Below are 21,033 nucleotides of genomic sequence, written 5' to 3'. Positions count from 1 at the left end.
GGGCATTTGAGCCACGGACCACCATTTGATGACATTTTAGCCTCTCAGACCCCAAACTGTTGACCAAAATAAAAATGTTCTACATTGTCTTATTGTCTCAAGCGTTAACGACCTATTAGGGTGCATTTGGTTACCACCAACTGTCCATCATTTAGCTGGGGAGTGGGGACCACCTGGAACCCCCTCAAGGACAAACTAGTGGTCCCCGGACCACTGTTTGAAAACCACTGCTCTGTCCACTCCAGAAGAACACTAAAGCCCTTTCCCCCAGAGTCTTATAATAGGCCTACATAGCCAACTGATAGTCTATACCAGGGGTCTTCAACGTTTTCAGGCCAGGGACCCCTTAGCCCTGAGAGAGACGAAGCAGGGACCCCCACTACATATCGTATAAAATTGTGTTGCAGATTAAAAGTTTACATGGATTATTTCTTATACAGTTTAGACTTGACAGCACTATCATCTGTGCAAGTTGGATTAAAGTGTATTTTCATACATTTAACCTCTTGAACTGTCAATACCCACTACTAATATTCTGCTCTTCTTTTCCCTCTACACCAAACCTCTGCGCCAAAAAATAGCCGATCTACAAGCTCACAACGCCTCACAGCGCGAGGCGTTGTGAGCTTGTAGATCGGCTATTTTTTTGGCTAATGTTCCACTAAGAGTAGGGATGCTAGGGTTCAAGTGATCAAACATGATCACACAAAGATTTGGCGGACCCCCTGTAGTAACTCTGAGGACCCCCTAGGGGTCCCGGACCCCCTGTTGAAGACCTCTGGTCTATACTATATGCCTACATACAGACCTAAATAGGCCTAAATAATGGTACATTCATGTTACTGTATTAGCCTATATTGTTGAACTATCAGTATAAATATGGCACTTTCAAGCACAGACTAGCTTGTGATAGCTCTGGTATCCACGAAACCACAAAAGTGCATAAAGACAAGCTCAATATGTATGATTTTATATATCAGTGATTCTAGAAGTATAGGGTTCAGGCCAGTGACCGCTCGTGCCGGGGTTCCAAATGTACCCTCACCATACCCCATTGGGGGGCAATGTCCACTTTGGCCAGTAGAGTACCCTACCCTATCAATATGTTAATTATGTTACACAAATGATTAATCTATAGGTTCTTATTATAAATATATACATTTTCAAATTAATTATAGGTCAATAGATATACATAATTGTATTTGTTTTTTGCTGGTCCTGCTGCATAATTGTAGCCTACATCACTGTGTTATACGTGAGCATTTGTCATACAAAAAAAAAAACATTGGAAAAATCAAGTGCCCCCCCTACTGATTTTTGCCTGCCCTGTCTACACTAGAAAGCCTGGTAGGCGAGGTTAGTCTACACTGCAGACAACCTTTTTTCTCAACCTTTTTTCTGCATGGGCACACTTTTCATGTCCCAAGAATCCATGGGCATAATACAGGGGTGTAAATATCGTCACTGTCGGGAAGAAACCTTAATTGTATCTCCAAGTTTCAAAAATGTGTACGTTTCTTGGCAAAGTAAAGCCTGCCTCATCATACAAGGCTACAAACAGTAGTGAAAACAGCAGATCTACAAGCACACAACGCCTCGCACCGCGAGGCGTTGTGTGCTTGTAGATCGGCTGGTTTAAATCATTTTTAAAATGATAAATACAATACTGGCTTTCAAGCAGTTTCAAGGGGCACACTTGACCTTGCCTGGCGTTGCCAGCCTCACACACTTCGTTTTGGGAACACCACTACCGCCACTTCCGCCAGGGGGTGTTGTTGTGTTCGGTCTGGTTTACTAACCAGGCAACACTTGACCCTTCTCAGGGGCACACCAAAGGTCCCCAGGCAACTAAAGTGACTTCAGAAGGTTGACGTTTCTCTATTATAAATCCTTGTTTTGAGTGGTCTCATGTAATATTTTGAAATATGGACTTTTGATATTCATAAGGCCTATGTTACACGTCCCGGCGTGGGTACGTGGTGTGCAGTTTATGTGATTACCCTGAAAATACAGGACACAAGGATCAGACACAGAAACGTGTTTGTTGCGTTCACAAGATCCAAAGGATAATGCTGGTTTTATTAAACCCCAAAAACTGTTCTGTCTTTTCTTTCTTTCTTTTCTTTTTCCATTGTATGTTCAATGTTCATCTTTTTATGTCTTCAATAATCATCATAAACAATAACAATCATTCTGTCAAAATACACAAATTCACTTTTCCATTACACCATTCTGATCATAACCCATATTTTCTCTTCATACAGTATGCATCTCTTCTTTCTTTACAGTACCATACCATTGTATTTAGTATCATAACATTGCAGTGTCACTGCATTACTTTGGCCTGGCCTACTGGAGGCTAGCTGCACTGCTAACAGTGCTACACAGAAAGTAGACAGTGGTTAGTGGAAGCTAAATGCTAATAACACTAGTCTGGACCATAAATCAACACACATATACAGTAGCATATTCAAATGCAAAACCGAAATCATTATTTACACCTTATGACACTCTTCTCTTGTCAACTGTTACAAAACTGGTTCCGAAAATAATAATATAAAAATAAACTGTTCAGGAGTCAACATTGCATGAAATAGTCACAAAACATCATCATCTTTACATCAAACTGAAGCCCAGTGTCTTATCTAACTCCCGAAATTATTTGTATTACAAATACAGTGTGTTTGAGGTCATTACTAACCTGAAAATACAGGACACAAGGATCAGACACAGAAACGTGTTTGTTGCGTTCACAAGATCCAAAGGATAATGGAGCTTGGGCGGAAGTCACGTAGGCATACTGGCTTCCCCACGAGTGAAAACAAGCCTACACTGCCCCCTACTGACAGTAGTTGGCTGTTGTTTGGGCATTCTGTCAAATCCTAGTGTTCTACTCAAATGATTATTATCCACATGGATATAATAAAAACGAAAATAACAAATTACACAATGTGACAACTTTTGTGGGTGTCACACGTTCCCCGACAAAATAAAGATGGCTCCTGACATTCCCAAAATACAAATCTCAAAATCACATTCTCAAAGTGCTTCAAACTCAAAAAGTCTCTTCAAAATAAACTCAACATCAATACATGGGTGTCATGTATGGCATATATGTTGGTGGCATGTAAGGTGCGGGTGGATATGTCAGTGACATATGGTAAGGTGTACCCCAGAATGGAAAGTATGCCTCAACTGTGTTGATTGTTGGACGACCAAGTGTATCGTATGTAAACATCTGCGGTGGTCTTCTCTCTCTGGCAGATCGTCTGACCTCAGTGTTTGCTGCAGGTGGGATCACCCGTCTCTCTTCGCGTTCAGGTAAGTGTTCATTGTCATTTGTTCTTTCTGCGTGCCTTTGTTCTCTTGCAGGTGATGGAACTCGATCAGGTAAGTATTCTCTCTCATTTTGTCTTTGTGGTTGTCCTTGATTTTCCCTTTCAGGTACTCTCACAGGATCAGGTAAGTATCTTTCTTCTTCCACAGGTTCTTGGACCCCATCAGGTAAGGATTCTTCTTCACTCTGTATTTCCTCCCTTATAGGTGCATTATCTAGTTCTCTCTGACTTGAGGTTGGTTCTTGGACTGAACCTCTCCGTTCTGTCCTGTTCAAGGGCAGTCTTAGCCAATAGCCTCCAGTGCTGTGTTCTTCCTCTGAATCCTCTGAGTCTTCACTCTTGTCCACCTGTTGTTCTGAGTCACTGGCTCTTGAACACCTTTTCCTCTGTCGTTTCCCAGGTGCTGAGTTCACTGGATCAGGAGGAGTTTCGACAGGTAGGTCGCTCACAGGTAACAACAGATTACGATGCAGGGTTCTTGTTTTCTGCTTATCTCCACTTTCTTGATAGACAACGTACACAGGGTTTTCTGATACCTGTTCTTTGACTAGGTATATGGCCTTTTCCCAGTACGATCTTAACTTTCCAGGCCCTCCTCGTTCGCTGAGGTTCCTCACGAGCACACGGTCTCCAGGCTTTAAGACAGCTCCTTTCATCTTCTGGTCATAATATGACTTGCCTCTGGCACTTGAATGCTTGCTGTTCTCACTTGCAATGTGATAAGCCTCAGACATTCTCTTTGCCCATTTCTGTGCATACCCTTTGGGTGTGACTGGGTCTGTTTCTTCCATCAACCCAAATAACAGATCGACTGGCAGGCGCGGATGATGGCCATATAGCAGATAGTACGGCGAGTAGCCAGTGGCCTCGTGCCGGGTACAGTTGTACGCATGTACTATTTGTGCGAGATGGTCCTTCCAGCGTTCTTTCTCTTTGTCTGCCAGCGTTCTCAACATTTGCAGTAAAGTGCGGTTAAACCTCTCTGCTGGGTTGCCTTGTGGGTGATATGGCGATGTTCTGGAATGGCCAACCCCTGAGAGCTTCTGCAGCGTCCGGAACAGTCCGTTCTCGAACTCGCGACCTTGGTCGTGGTGCAATTTTGCCGGATACCCAAACCTTGGTATGAAGTCGTTATATATGCGCTCTGCTGCAGTTTGTCCGGATTTGTTCTTCGTCGCGTATGCTTGCGCGAATCGCGTGAAGTGGTCAACTACTACCAGGATGTATTGATAACCTCCCTTGCTGGTCTCAAGGTGTAGGTAGTCAATGCAAACGAGTTCTAGAGGGAAGCTGGTCGTTATACTGCCCATAGGAGCGCGCACGTGAGTGACAGGTTTCTTCTGTTTGATGCACGGGCACTTCCTAGTTACATAGTCCTCGATCTCTCTCTTCATATAGGGCCAGTAAAACCGCTCTCTAGCCAGGTTGAGCACCCTCTCCGTACCAACATGTCCCATCTCATCGTGAAGATGTTTCAGCGCCACAGGTCTGTATTTCGCAGGTAGGACAAGCTGCTGTCTGGTGTCGGTCCGTCTGTACAGGAGCTCCTTTTCCAAGTGTAGTTTGCTCCACTCATGTAAGAGCTTCCTGGTAAGTACATTTGCTGCTTTCCGCATCCCATCGGTAAGTACTGTACTTGTCTCCTTGAACTTCACAATCTCTCCAATAGCAGGATCCTCTCGCTGTGCTCTCACAAGCTCATCGTGACTTATTGTTGGCAGGAGTGCAGGTGGTTGTTGGCTGGTGTCAAGAGAGGCGATGTGCAGGGCAGCGATCCAAGCCACATCTTTCCTCTGAGCTGCTTTGTTTCCCTCCCACGTTGCGCACACAGCATCATGGCTCAGCTCCTCAGTGCAAGCTGTCATGTATCTGTCGATATCTAGAGGAATCCTCGACAGTGTATCTGCATCGATGTTTATCTTCCCAGGTCGGTACTTCACATCAAATCGGAAATCAGACAGTTCCCCTACCCAGCGATGACCCACGGCATTTAGCTTGGCAGTGCTCATAATGTAGGTGAGCGGGTTATTGTCTGTGTAAATCGTGAAGTGAGGGGCGTAATACAGGTAATCCCTGAACTTCTCGCACACAGCCCATTTCAAGGCGAGAAACTCCAACTTCCCGCTGTGTAGATTGTAGTTTCTCTCTGCTGGGGTTAAAGTTCTCGACCCGTAACCAATGGCCCTCAACTTCCCGTCTTGCTGCTGGTACAGGATCGCCCCGAGACCCTGCTCAGATGCATCGGTATGCAGGACGAACGGTAGGTTGAAGTCTGGATATGCTAACACGGGTGGGCTCGTGAGCATGTCCACAAGTCGCTCAAGTGTCATCTGATGTTCTCTTGTCCACTCTACAGGAGTTCTGGAGGACAGTTGTGGTCCTTTGGATTTTCCTCTTCGTGTTACAGTCCCTTTCATCTCAGGTTTGACTTGCAACAGCTCATAGAGAGGTCTGGCAATCCGCGAGAAATCCTGGATGTAGGATCTATAGTAGCTTAGGAATCCAAGAACCCGTCTGATATCCCCTACTGTCTGCGGCGTCTTGGCCTTCAGGGACACCACTGCTTCTAGGTCCTTTGGGTCAATTCTGACTCCTTCAGCAGACACAAGTCTCCCCACGTACCGGACCTCACGTCGAAAGATTTCACATTTCTCCGGTTTGAGTTTCACTCCATGGTGTTGGAGAGCTCGGAGAACTTTGCGCACTCCCTCAACGTGTTCTTCAAAAGACTTCGCATAGCACAGGACATCGTCGAGGTATGGAAGGCAGTACTCGTCCCTTAGCGAGCCAAGCATTTCCTCCATACTCCGCTGGAAGGCTGCGGGCGCGTTTGTGAGGCCGAATGGGATACGAACCCACTCAAACAACCCCCAGGGCGTGACGAAGGCTGTGAGATGTCTGGACCTCTGCTCAACGAAACCCTGATGGTAAGCTTTCCCCTGATCGAGAATGCTAAACCAGGAATAACCTCCAAGGGCATCAGTCAAGTCTTGAATTCTGGGTAGTGGATGTCGATCAGCAACAGTCTTTTGGTTCAACATGCGATAATCTATACAGAGGCGCAGTGTTCCATCCTTCTTCCGAACGCACACCATTGGAGCCGAGTAGGAAGACTTGGATTTCACTATCCACCCCTTTGCCAGGAGGTCCTGGATGTATTCCTTGACTTCTTTGAGCAATGGCTTCGGGATGGTGGAATATGCTCTCTGGACTGGAATATCGTCTTTGAGATGGATCGACATTTCCAGGCTTGGAATGCAGCCGATATCGTCGCTGTCTCTTGCAAAAGCTGCCGATTCTTCATACAGCATTTTCTTTACTGTCTCTTGCTGCTCCTCTTCCAGGTGGGTGATATCAACCGGAGGGTGCCACCAGGATGGACTTTCATCAGCTGATGAAGCGGTGACACTGTTGATCTTCACGTTGACCTCCTGGTCTTGTACAGCATTGTCAGGTGAGTATGTTTCAACTACTTTTGCGATTGTCTGCACATTTCCCAAGGCAGTCTTTCGAGGCAGAGTTATGTCATGCTTGGTATTGTTCCCAACTGGCACCGTCACATATGGTTGCCTCTGGTTCTGTATTTCGAGCAAGCCTTCACCCACATCCAGTTGTTCTAGAGGCACGCTGTCTTCATCCGGCTCAAATAAGACAGGGCTGGTAGATGAACTCATGTTGGGTGGGACTCTGCACTTTATCCAGGCGACCTGGCCAGCGGGGATAACCATGTCATGTTGGCCTAGCCTCAGGCGTCCGTGCTGCATGCTGGGCTTTGTAGTGGATACACAGCTCACTATAGCCTCCGCTTTGTCACTGGTAATGGAGATGGCCCCACAGAGCAGGGTAATCAGTGTTGGGATGAGTTTCTCTGGTTGTCCCAGAATCAGTTCCTCCACAACGTTGAAACCAAGCAGTGGTCTTTCCAGGGGCAGGCTACTCACTAAGAATGGGACACTGATCAGCAGGTTAGGGTCTTCATTCCCAGGTAAGTTTACTGTTACTGCCACCCAGCCATCAAATGGGATTAGTTCTCCATTCACTGCATACACTCCCAGCTCATCCTCTTCCTTCATCAGTTCAGTGAGCGGCTGGGCCTCAAGATGAGGTAAGTGTTTGTCTTTCCATGCCCGGTCGATCATACTCACTTGGGCCCCTGTATCCAGCAAGGCATTCACGGATAGCCCGTTCAGGTAACATTGAATTAGAGCTTTTCTTCCAATTAGTCTTGCAACTAGTTCGTTTTTGGCATTCAGTGGGTCTGGTGGTGGCAACTTAATGGTCTTACTTTGCTCATGTCTCTGTTTTGCACAGGCGACTACTGTAGGTGAGGTGTTTGCCTTAGTAGTGCTCTCTGCGTTGGTCTGGTTGCCTTGGACACCACTCGGCTGAGGCGGTTGTGGCCCGATCACTGGTTGCCCCCCTGCAGTGACCGGCTCCAGTTTCCCTGGTTCTTCTGCTTTTTGAGGCAACCCACAGCCCTGTGACCTTCTTCACCGCAGACGAAGCAATGGCGACAGTATGACAGGCCCTGCTCCAAACATTTAGGACAGCTGCTAGGCCTCTCTCTTCCCGCAGTTGTCGGTTTCCTCTGGGGATACTGGCACACCTGTTCTGGCGGTTGTACTTGTATAGGCTGTTTCAGTGAGTCAACTACTTTGGTAAGTGCCTCAATTTTAGCTGACAGTTGTTGGATGATGTCCATTCCAACTGTTTGTTCGACACTCTGTTGCTTTGCACCTTGGGCTTGTGCTGCATTTGCTTCTAGCTGTGCACCTTGGGCTTGTGCTACATTTGCCTCTAGCTGTGCACTGTGGGCTTTGGTTTGGTTTTGGCGGGGCGTTGTGCCTAACCTCTTTTGCCTCTCGCTCTCCTCACTCGTTATTCTCATCACGTGTCTGAGTATCAGCTCATCTTTCACATTGGTATCAGCAAGGAGGGGTTTTAATTCCCTGCGAATCTCATTGTGTTTGTGTCCCAGCCCCTGATACACTGTGTGTAAGAAAATGTCTTGCACTGTCGCTTTGTTGTACCTAACGTTTGCATCAGGAAGGCTGGATGTAAACAGTATCCTCTGCTTGAGCCCAATTACTCTGTAAAGAAATTGTTGGGGAGTTTCACCATCGTTCTGCTTCGCACACATAAGTTCCCGAAACAATTCAGTACTCTCTCGCTCTCCCAGGTGGGATTGTAGAAACCCCTTGAGTTCCTCCAAAGTAACATCCTCTTGACTAATCAACATCTCCTTGAAATTCCCTGGCTTGATTATCCTCAGCACAGCCCTGACAACTTCAGAATCAGTGAAGCCCTCCTGAATTCCCTCGTCAATCTGTCTGCACACATTACTGTAAGTGATGTCAGCTGAGTTGTCACCAATTTGACCCCCGTGGATTTTGAATTCCCTTCGTTGTAGATACGAGAGTTCTCTGAGGGAGACCACCTTCGCATCTGGCTGGTAAGTATTGGGATCAGCTTGGTAGCGTGTGTGTGGTGTGTGTAATGTACTGGGTGTGTGTGGTGTGTGTGGTGTGTGTGGTGTTTGTGGTGTGTGTGGGTCTCTGTTTCGTACAGCTGGTTGTGTTGGTGTGGGTTGTGAGGAAAGTGACTGTGTGGCAGGTGTGTCAATACACTGTTTAAGTTTTTTACCAAGCTCCTCATAGCTTAACAACATTTTCTGTAGTTCGACATTTTGTGTGGCACCAACTGAATCAGTCATGGCAGCACTAATGTTTTCACTGACTGTAGTAACATGGTCTGCATTTACTGTAGTAGTGTTGGCGGTGTCAATTAACTGGTTGGCGGCACTGGTTACAACTGCCAGAGTAGAATCAGTTGGCCCCACATTAACATTGGCATCAACAACCATATTACCATTTACATTTGTTGCAATTATTTTCTCTTTCTCAGCCTTGCGTGCAACATCTACAAGATCTTTCAGCACTAGAAAATTAGTCATACCTCTGTCCTCTGACTGAAGGTGATGCTTGCTGTAGATGTACTCACAGATGTGATCAAAGCAACCCTCGTGATCTTCTTCCTCCACTGTCAACTGGTCTCCTCCTGGCATTGGGCCCACTTGTTTGGCAATTTCAAAGAGGCTGCTTGGCGACAGGGAGAACAGGCCCATCCTAATGTCCCACATTAGTCTCTTCCTTTCTTTGTCCGCCATCGTAGCTCTTCTCCTCTTCCTCACGTCAGGCACACACAGTTCAGCAAGTTGACACAGTCTCTACTCCACAGATCACCGCTCAGGTCCACTGTTCACACCTGTACTTCCTCTACAGCGTCCATCGATTTCAGCATCAGCACAGCTCTAGATGTCATCAGATGTCATCAGATGTCATCAGTTACTCTCCAGGTCAGTCGCACAGTTCACCAAGATGACAGACTCAATGTTCACTGTTCTTAGTTGACATCTGTTTCTCTTATTCACAGGCCTCATGGACTGCAGCCGCAGCTCCTCTCTGGTTGTAGATCTCAGTTGTTACTGCATCAGCTCACAGTAAAACAGCTCAGCTCTGGTCCCAGATGTCATTAATTTTTAGATAGCGTCCCACCTTGGCCTGTAGGTGGCGCTATCCCGGACGAGCCCCCAAGAAACTGTTACACGTCCCGGCGTGGGTACGTGGTGTGCAGTTTATGTGATTACCCTGAAAATACAGGACACAAGGATCAGACACAGAAACGTGTTTGTTGCGTTCACAAGATCCAAAGGATAATGCTGGTTTTATTAAACCCCAAAAACTGTTCTCTGTCTTTTCTTTCTTTCTTTTCTTTTTCCATTGTATGTTCAATGTTCATCTTTTTATGTCTTCAATAATCATCATAAACAATAACAATCATTCTGTCAAAATACACAAATTCACTTTTCCATTACACCATTCTGATCATAACCCATATTTTCTCTTCATACAGTATGCATCTCTTCTTTCTTTACAGTACCATACCATTGTATTTAGTATCATAACATTGCAGTGTCACTGCATTACTTTGGCCTGGCCTACTGGAGGCTAGCTGCACTGCTAACAGTGCTACACAGAAAGTAGACAGTGGTTAGTGGAAGCTAAATGCTAATAACACTAGTCTGGACCATAAATCAACACACATATACAGTAGCATATTCAAATGCAAAACCGAAATCATTATTTACACCTTATGACACTCTTCTCTTGTCAACTGTTACAAAACTGGTTCCGAAAATAATAATATAAAAATAAACTGTTCAGGAGTCAACATTGCATGAAATAGTCACAAAACATCATCATCTTTACATCAAACTGAAGCCCAGTGTCTTATCTAACTCCCGAAATTATTTGTATTACAAATACAGTGTGTTTGAGGTCATTACTAACCTGAAAATACAGGACACAAGGATCAGACACAGAAACGTGTTTGTTGCGTTCACAAGATCCAAAGGATAATGGAGCTTGGGCGGAAGTCACGTAGGCATACTGGCTTCCCCACGAGTGAAAACAAGCCTACACTGCCCCCTACTGACAGTAGTTGGCTGTTGTTTGGGCATTCTGTCAAATCCTAGTGTTCTACTCAAATGATTATTATCCACATGGATATAATAAAAACGAAAATAACAAATTACACAATGTGACAACTTTTGTGGGTGTCACACCTACGCCATAAAGAAAAACATAACAATAAAGTTCTGGAATATTTCACTGCACGTGCAAATATAGAATAGGCCTATATGAACGTTTCAAGAAATGTTACTTTGTGTGTGTGTGTGTGTGTGTGTGTGTGTGTGTGTGTGTGTGTGTGTGCGTGCGTGCGTGCCTGCGTGCGTGGGTGCTTGCGTGCGTGCGTGTCTATGATGAGAGGGATCTCAATGGAAACAAGCCTTATAAATTGGCTTACCCGAGTTTCTTTTTAGTTGACCTTGTACCAGTGAACTGTAGGCCTACTGTCATGAAACTTTCCCTACGCAAACTTCTAATAAATACTTCAATCAATCAAACACTATAAGAGAGCTAGCTCCCTTAGCGGAGCAAGTTACCGCCGGTCTTTCGCGTTCAGCAGTGCATCAAGCTCTAATTACGCGAACCGAGCGGGAGTCGAACCCCGGCCCCCAACTCGGCAGACCAGGCAGGCAACAAGCCACCCTAACAGAGCTAGCCCCCCTGATGTAGTGGTTCTCAAACTTTTCAGGCTGTGACCCCAAAAATAATCATATTTCAACTGGGAACTAAGAGTTGAGGCATTACATTTTGTAGTTCTATCGTGAAAATAACAGATCTACATGCTCACAACGCCGTTGTGAGCATGTAGATCTGCTATTTTCACAATTTCTCCCTCTAATATTTGACAGTTTAGCCAATTTTGTAATTTTAAAGGTATTAAAAAGTCCTTAAATTGTCACTTTAGACAAATATTGAAACTAGAGCAGCTTACTGAGAATAGGTGCTAAAATCGAGAAAGTTTTACCTTATTATTTAGCTAGCACATCCCTCCCCAACGTTAGATCCAGTCCCCAAATAATCAAACTTCCTAATGAAATCTGTCTTTAAGCACCTGCTACACATACTTATCATTGTGTTGAGAATGAGTGACGCCATGTTCGATTATTTTTAATTATTTATTATTATTATTTAATTGTTTTATTGGCTATAGCCTATAGGCTATTCTATATAGGCTATAGGCCTAAAATTCTAGCCCATTGGTTCTCAAAGTGGGGTCCGGGGACCCCCAGGGGTCCTTGAGGGAGTTCCAGGAGGTCCCCACCAGCTAAATGATAGTTGAGAACCAAATGGACCCTTAAAAAAAGGGGGGAAAAATAAAGAAAAAATAAATAAATAAATAAATAAATAAATATATATATATATATATATATATATATATATATATATATATTGTCTGGCGCCTGTTGATTGGCCACGTAGCTGTGCTGTGTGCACCTGCACACCTGCGCACCTGCTGCACTGCACTTCACTTCACAGGAAAGTTTTCTTAGGCTGATGTCGTCCCAACTCCCACAGTGGGCTGGACTAACATAACATCCAGCCTGCAGGAACTCTGAGGAAGGAAACTAAAAAGAAGCAGTTGAACAAGCTCTGTTTGGAATGCAGTCAATGCACCTCCAGTACCCGGAACAATATCCTCTTTAACGCACTTTAGTTTTACTGCTGCTGTGAGTGTGAGATGATGACAGATCATAAAACATAATAACAATAACAGGATCAGGATGGGACTTGGCTCGCTTTAAAAGCCCAGTAGTAAAAATGGCGTCGCAGGTGGCAGTAGGAGTAGCAGAACTTATGGAAATCATCGACGATCGGGGCGACAACAACATCATGTGTTCCGACGACGAGAGCGGAGTGTTCGTCAACTCGCCGGGTGATTTCAGCGCGTTTCAGCAGTGGAGCTCAGCAGAGTCCCAGCCGAATGACACATCATCACCATCATCCCCGCCGCCGCAGAGCCACCGCTGCTCGGTGGCAGTTGGGGACCTGTTGGGCACCAACGGTCGCGGTGCCAGCGTGAGTGGTGGCACCGTTGGCACCGCGACCGATGGCGACGACGTGGTGGACTGGGGAGGACGGATGGTCGCCCCGCGCACCTCCATCGTGGACTGCCTGCTGGTGGAGCTGTACGACGCGTACAGCGGAGGAGGGGTCCGCCGGGGCGGCGGAGCGGACAGTCTGGACAGCTCCACCGAGGCGTCGGGCTCCGACGCGCCGTTCCTGGGGCGCACAAACACGGGCTCCAGCTTCCTGCAGGAGCTCCAGGAGAAACACACCAGACGGCACCAGATGAACTACCTGGCCAAGAAAGGTGATGCGTGTGTGTGTGTGTGTGTGTGTGTGTGTGTGTGTGTGTGTGTGTGTGTGTGTGTGTGTGTGTGTGTGTGTGTGTACTGTGTAGTCCAGTGGTTCTCAACTTGGGGGTCCCCAAATTATTTTGGGGGGTCCCCCAGATGATTAACTTAATGTGCGACATTGTTTTCTCACTCGACTGCAAACAAATCAACATAAAGTTTAAGTGTATATTGAGGGTATCTGCACATTTCTTACGTGACAATTTAAGGACTTTTTAATAACTCTAAAATGACAAATTAAACATTGGCCAAACTGTCAAATATTAGAGTCAGAAATTGTGAAAAGCTCATTTTCACAATAGAACCGTGTTATACAAAATGTAATGCCTCAAATTAGTGCTCGTCAGGGCGTGCGGGTCCCCAGTTAAAATATGATTATTTTGGGGGTCTCTGCCTGAAAAGGTTGAGAACCACTGGTGTAGTGTTTTGATTGAACTTTATTAGAGGTTTGCATAGAAAAGGTACAGTTTCATGACAGTACAGTTCACTGGTACAAGGTCAACTAAAAGTATACGAAAAAAAGCCAATTTATTTTTAAAATCAAAACATTGAATGACAGACAGATGGAACACAGTACTATGCATTGTACTATTGATTGATTGAATACTCTATTAGAAGTTTTCATAGGAATAAAAGTACAGGACAGTACACTTCAGATACAAGGTCTACTAAAAGGATTTGATTTCCTTTTAAACCACAAGAAAGCACAGTGTCTAGTTTGCATTGGGTCCTTTTGTACTCAATTCATGAAAAAGGAAGGTGTTTATCATCTCAAAATGATTGTAGACCAGTGGCTCTCAAACTTTGAAATTTGAAGGTCTCCCCTTAAATTGTAATTAATTTAGACCCCCATAAAGTTTACTTTGAGAAACACTGTTGTAGACTGTTGTTTTTTGCTATCTGATTGTATTAACCCTTAAGTGCTGTTCGGGTCATTTTGACCCGTTTTACATTTTCATTTGGAAAAAAAAGGTAGAAGTTAAAAATGTTTCCACCTGAAACTCACTGGCCTTAAAGATTCTTCTGAGATGAACATGTAAAAAAAATATTTTTGCACTACACCCATGCTACACCCCCCTCATATTTTTTGAACCTTAAGTGCTGTTCGGGTCATTTTGACCCGGAAGCACAGAAATACACAGTATTATGCCAAAACACAGACACACAGTCACCCCCACTTCTAACACCCCCCTTCCGAAGCCCCATTTCGAACCCTCCCCCCCTTCCTATAAGCATGAGCAATATTGCCCAGTATTAAATGAAGTTGTTTTTTTTACATGGATTTCAGCTAAATCAGTAAAAACGCCTAGCTCTTTCAGTGTTTAATGTGATATAGCAAAGCAGAAATGCAAACATTTACCAAATATATCATATGAATTGTTTGGTATTGAGTCAAAGTCAATGTATCATGATGATTTGTTAAGTTAAAATGTATATTAGTGTTGTTTTTTTAAACCAAATATCCACCGGGTCAAAATGACCCGAACAGAACGAAGGTGTAGTGAATCTGAACAGAACTTAAGGGTTAAACAACGTCAAACTCAACCAACATTGCGGCTGTACGGAATGCTTGACTTATCCTCTTTCCATCTGCAAAGTGTTTGTTTCATCATGTTATGAGCTACTTTCTGTCAAGAAATTCCGTTCTAAGTGTTGGAGTTTGGAAGCACTTGTGGGAAATCACTCGGCTATAGCAGTGATGTTGCTAGGTTTTCAATGTAATGGGTCCCGGGACCCACAGGTGGTCATTCAAAATATGGCATTTTCACAAAAGTAGTGAAAACAGCAGATCTACAAGATCTGCTGTTTTCGCTAGTTTAAATCATTTTTAAAATGATAAATTCAAAACGAACGGTTTTGGACATACAAGATTTTCACCCGACAACGACGAAAACTGTCGCTGGAGTAGGGGGACGCCACCGTCACCCCCTGCAATGTTGTGGCCCTCGGCTTGGTTGGTACCCTAGACATAATAAGGCGCTTGGGGAAAACTAATTGGGGAACCCTGGTATAAGAACAACAGACTGAACAGAGTGCTACATATTTGTGTCTAATGGCGGAGTATTCATCTAAATATATGGAGTATGGACCAAGATGGCTTCACAGTTTACACTTCTGCAAGTTGGGTTAGAATAGCTGTCTGTGGGGTCACCGGGTCTAAAGAAGACAAAACTGTTTGAACAGTTTCTTTCTCTTTCTCAGACTGACAGTTGACCTTACAAGTAATTAGTTTACGGGAACACACACACACACACACACACACACACACACACACACACACACACACACACACACACACACACACACACAGGTTGTTGGTTGTGTGTTGACAATGACAATTGCGGCCTCTCCCACTTTGCGGTGAGCGGCATGTTTCTCATTCATTGCCATTGTTGTCCTCTGCACCTTTGGAATCCTCCTGTTAAACAAACCTATTGTGTAGAGTAGACCTGTGTGTCTTCACTATTTGCCCACACACACACACACACACACACACACACACACACACACACACACACACACACACACACACACACACACACACACACACACACACACACACACACACACACACACACAATACAGTAGATTGACATTTTGGTTCAGGATGCAACGGTTTCACTCCAAGTTAAACAACACATGATCAGAACAAGGGCTGCCGCTAACAATGAATGAATGAATGAATGAACAACTATCGAATAAGTATTCATAGAATTAATTGGAATATTTCCAATTAAACAATTTAACTAATGGGGGCGGGGGCTTGTCTGATTAAAGGTAACCATAACTCTATACCCCTGAGAATACTATAGGGTATGCACATGCATAAAGTGAATGGCAAATCAAGGGACAAATTGAGTTTAGCGTATTTTAACGTTGTTTTTTTGCCACTCAATAGGTGTTGTTCACGTATAACTTCCGGGTATAAAGAAAGAAAAAGAAAGAGAATTTACCTATATCATCCCTCAAGGGAAATTCAGTTTTCAGCTTAACCCAGCTGAACCCAGTGCTGCCCACAAGGAGCGCGAGGGAAGGGGAGCAGTGATAGCTGGAGCGGGGAATCGTACCTGCAACCTCTGGGACCTCCGGAGTCCTAGGTATGGACACTAACCACTCAGCTATCACTGCTATCACTGCTGGGTATGATGATGATGTCACACGCATTCCCTCTATAGGGCTCAAGTGGTTAAAATGCAGTGCACATATGTGTGTGTGTGTGTGTGTGTGTGTGGGGGGGGTTCAGCTTTGTCAGATGAGAGAAGGGAGGGCTCGAAGAAAAAAGTTTTCATGTGAGCCATAGGTGTAATCAAGCCATTGATGTCATCATGGTTCTGCTTTTGTTTCTTCTGTTTGGAGGATTTGGACAGTTTTGTCTGTAGTTTGTTTCCATCCAGACATGGCGTCCCTGTTTTGGGCATTATATGGAAAACTGTCAAATCTTCCAAACATTTTCCAAATGTTCAAAAGAATTGTGAAAATGGCAGTTCTACAAGCTCACGGCGCACCATGTTGTGAGCTTCTTCTATCGCTATGCCTATTCCTTATACCAGTGGTTGTCAACCTGATGATTTTGGGGGGTCCCCAGATGATTAACTTTATTGACATTGTTTTCTTAATCAACAGTAAACAAACCAACATAACATTTAATTGTATAGACTGGGTAAATGCACATTTCTAAAGTGACAATTTAGGAGTTTTTAATACCTCTAAAATGCCAAATTAAACATTGGCCAAATAGTCAAATATTAGAGGCAGAAACTGTGAAAATAGCTGATCTACTTGCTCACAACGCCTCGCAACGCTAGGTGAGGTGTTGTGAGCATGTAGATCTGCTCTTAGAACTGACTGCAAATGCTCGTCAGGGTGGGAGGTTTGCCTGTTCAAATATTATTATTTTGGGGGTTGCAGCCTGAAAAGGTTGAGAACCACTGCCTTATACGACCATGTAGGGTGGAAGGTCGTAGCCTATTTACATTTTATTTAGTTGTCATATTCATTGTAATGGTTGTGCAAAAAGGAAGTCTTGGTGCAAAGTTTCCTTTGTCAGACATGTACAGTATGGGGTGAAGAAATGGAGAACGGAGGAATAGAGAGAGATGGCAGAGGAAATGTCACACAAATCCTCAGTGTTCAATTACCTCTGTAAAAGTGGACTTTACTGTGGCATTGCATATTGTCCAACTGGTTTTGTGTTAAGACTAAGGGCTGGTGCATACTCCACTTTTAGAGCCGATATTATTAACCCTATCAGTCAAAAGCTTGGACACAACTTCTATTCAGTGTGTGTGAGACGCTGTGTCCAAACTTTTGACTGGTAGGGTATTTCGTTTTGGCTCTGTCTAAACAAGCGACCTCGACCGCGCCATGTCGTGGCCCTCTGGCCAGTGATGTATATTGGACCGGTTATCCATATGGAGACCCATGTACTGTATGGAGATATGCTGTGAGACCCCAAACATGCTTACTCAGTTATTCATTATGTGAAAGACAAGTCCTATGACGTCTATGACATCTGACATCATACATAGAATCCCTTTTATGCCCATACATGGAGATCCCTGTCTGTAGAACCGAATCAGCCACACAGATATGGGATGTCTTGGCCATCTGTCTTGGCCATATATGGATTCTGTTAGTGTGGTATTTGGCCGACGTGGCCTCCATATACAGTATGGGCATTCCCATATGAAGTCCTGTCAGATATGGGCTTAATATTGATTAAATCAGGGAACTCCATATATGGACATAAAAGGGATTCTGTTAGTGTGGTTCCCCTGACATCACTGTGAAGTCAGAGCACGATGCGTGATGTGTCATTATTTCGGCTGTTCGGTGCCACCGAGATGTTGTGACTCCCTGAACCGTACCGATACATTTGTCTCTAAAAGTGGAGTATGCATTGTCCCTTAGACTTAGAGCAGTGGTTCTCAACCTTTTCAGGCTGCGACCCCCAAAATAATCATAATAATCAATATTTCTGGGGAGAACAACAATCATATTTTAACTGGAGACCCCCCACCCTGCACAAGCACTTGGAATTGTAGGAGTTGGCATTACATTTAGTTTGACTCGATCTACTTCATTGTGAAAATATCCGATCTACAGGCGCACAGCGCCCCGCAACGCGAGGCGTTGTGAGCATGTAGATCTGCTATTCTCACAACTTCTGCCTCTAATGTTTGACAATTTGACCAATGTTTGACCAGAGGTACTAAAAAGGTCTTTGAATTGTCACTTTAGAAATGTGCAGATACCCTGTATACACTTATACTGTCTGTTGGTTTGTTTACTGTGGAGTGAGAAAACAATGTTAACATTTGGCTAAACATCTGGGGACCCCCCAAAATAATTTGGGGACCCCTCTGGGGTTGCTTTAGAGTTAGGTCTGTGCTGGACACTTGTGATTACAGACAGTGTTTGGAGTAGAGACAACAGGACCCTAACCCAAACCACACCGTTAACTCACCTGTTATACATACACTCTCAGAGCAGTAGTTTATTGTGTGTGTGTGTGTGTGTGTGTGTGTGTGTGTGTGTGTGTGTGTGTGTGTGTGTGTGTGTGTGTGTGTGTGTGTGTGTGTGTGTGTGTGTGTGTGTGTGTGTGTGTGTGTGTGTGTGTGTGTGTGGCAGCTATGTACTTCCTGGATAGTTGCATGTGATCATCAAGTGATGTGTCGTTTCTACTGTATTAGACAGACACGGCACGCCTGTGTTTAATGCACGTGACAATGCGTGTGTGTGTGTCCAGTCCAGTCCCTGCAGAATTGTATTTAATCATTCAAAAGATCAGCCATTGAACAGGAGCAGGGAACCTGGAAGGGTGCAGGGGTTTAATTTCATTAGCTGCACCTTTTTCTATCGATTACTCGCATCCATGAAGATTTGAGTTCAGTAATATTTTTGGGTTTTTGTCACGTTCCCAAATGCATTTGGGTCCCCATCCGGGGTACATTTACTATAATCATTTTTTAACCCCTAACCCATTTTCTGAATGTGACAAATACAACAAAAATATTATTGAACTCAGGTTTCCATGGAGTGAGTACTCAATAGAAAGAAAAAAGTCATTTTGGGGTGAACTACTCCTTCAAAATGGAAAACAAACTTCAAAATGAGGGTTTTGTCCACTTTTTCATTTATTTTATTTTTTATATATTTTTTGCTTTTACATTTTTATCCCACAATATTTGTAAACCATTTTTCACCCAGTGCCCATTGCCTAAGCTGTAATCCTGGGCTCTGCTCTCCCTCTGCCACGCCTGGGGATAGCCCTGAACTGAGCTCATGCTTCCTTCAGTGCATGAGGAGTGTGCAAGCTGCTTCTGACTGGGGGGAGTTTCCCCAGATGGACGTAGCGCGTGCAAGGAACACGTTATTACCAACCAGTTCCTTTCCCCTCCATCAGGCGCCTCGGGTGGCCAGGGGGAGGCAGTATAGAGACCAGGTTTACTGCATGTTTTTGTGAGGGTACCTGCCCTAGAAGACACGGGGAGAACATACAAACGTCTGCTGTAGTGTTTAACCTGGAAAACAAACTTGTTTGAGGGTCTCATGCCCTTTTTGAGCAGTTGTCACACCGTCTCCATAGCGTGGCCGTGTGTGTATGCTTGTGTGTCTGTCTGTATTTAGCCTGAGTACCGCTGGTGACCAGAGAGGTGCTGTTGAGCAGCCTTGAAATGAACACACACACACACACACACACACACACACACACACACACACACAGAGACACAGCCTTGAAATTAATGGACACCACCGCTCAGTTCACACTGGTGTGATTTTCATTTCTAATGTGGTCGGTCTGTCTGTCTCTTTAGATCCAGAGGAGCTGCTCTCGATCATCCAGGAAGTGAAATACCGCACGGGCCTGCAGTCGGCCAAGCTCCTCCGCCAGCTGCGCAGACGGGACCGGCTTCACCACAAACTCCAGAAGAACTATGACATCATCACTGCGTGCCTTCAAGCCGTTTCACAGAAACGACGTAAGGAAGGGGCTCTGCTCTGTCTTGTGATCAAGCTACTTTTGGGATGTTGTTTCTTAGCTAAACCAACAGGTTTGACAGGATTGTTCCCAAAGGGATGTTTTTGTCCATTTGTTTTCATTCACCGATCTACCAATTTGTTGTTGCAAAGTTTTTGATCAAATCCCATGTCGCTGACACGGTGAGATCCAGCTTGACATTAACACATCATATAAACATGGGTGGCCACATAGTAGGGTAAAATAGTAGTAGGGTTGCAGCGGTAGTCGGTGTTACCCGTGTTACCGGTGAGCGAGCACAACACCGAGTACTTTACTTGCACACCGATAACACTGTTAAATAAAAAGAAAATGCAGCCGCTGCTCTTCTCTGCCCCGAGGAGCGCAGTAGAGATGTGACGTTCGCCAACGATTCCGCTCTTTTGAACAGCTCTTTGAAATGAACGATGGGATTCGGTTCTCAATCGCGGGAGACCGGGAGCCATTCTTTCTGTGGGAGTGTCGAGAACAGATCCTGAATCAACGGATCATCACGGGGCGAGGAACAGCCCATCAGACTGCATGATGTCTCGTCCCCACTCGCAGGGCACGTTCGGAGACAAGTTGTGGCTTTATAATGTCACAGCGCGCAGTAGGCAGAAAAAACAACGATTAGCCAAACAAGAAAATGCGGGGCTGTTGCACTAACAGTGTTGTTGCTTTTTTACGAAGCTGAATTTTTAATTGAGTCGGAACACTACCTCACATTCAACGATTGAATAACGACCGAATTCAGGGAGCGCGCCTCAACTTCATTACGACTGAGAAATCTTTTCAAAGTTGTTAGATGTAAGAGGGACTTAACAGTGTTGTTGCTTTTTTACAATGCCGGATTTTTAATATGGTCGGAT

General features: G+C 44.7%; 1 protein-coding gene across 1 annotated transcript in view; it reads left to right on the top strand.

Annotated features, from left to right (window-relative positions):
* Positions 1-12,565: 12,565 nt before the first annotated feature.
* Positions 12,566-21,033, top strand: part of tbc1d30 (TBC1 domain family, member 30) — a gene marked incomplete at both ends in the record, with an annotated part of 44,420 nt that continues 35,952 nt past the window's right edge. The window contains 2 exons of the mRNA XM_080754237.1: positions 12,566-13,118; positions 19,980-20,144. Coding sequence (XP_080610363.1) covers positions 12,566-13,118; positions 19,980-20,144 — 718 coding nt within the window. The remainder of the gene's footprint in view (positions 13,119-19,979; positions 20,145-21,033) is intronic.

The sequence above is a fragment of the Nannobrachium achirus genome, assembly GCF_963921795.1.
Source record: "Nannobrachium achirus genome assembly, chromosome: 23".
In the NCBI taxonomy this organism is placed as follows: Eukaryota; Metazoa; Chordata; class Actinopteri; order Myctophiformes; family Myctophidae; genus Nannobrachium; species Nannobrachium achirus.
The sequence above is the reverse complement of the archived record's forward strand: the minus strand, read 5'-3'. Positions and strand labels throughout refer to the sequence as shown.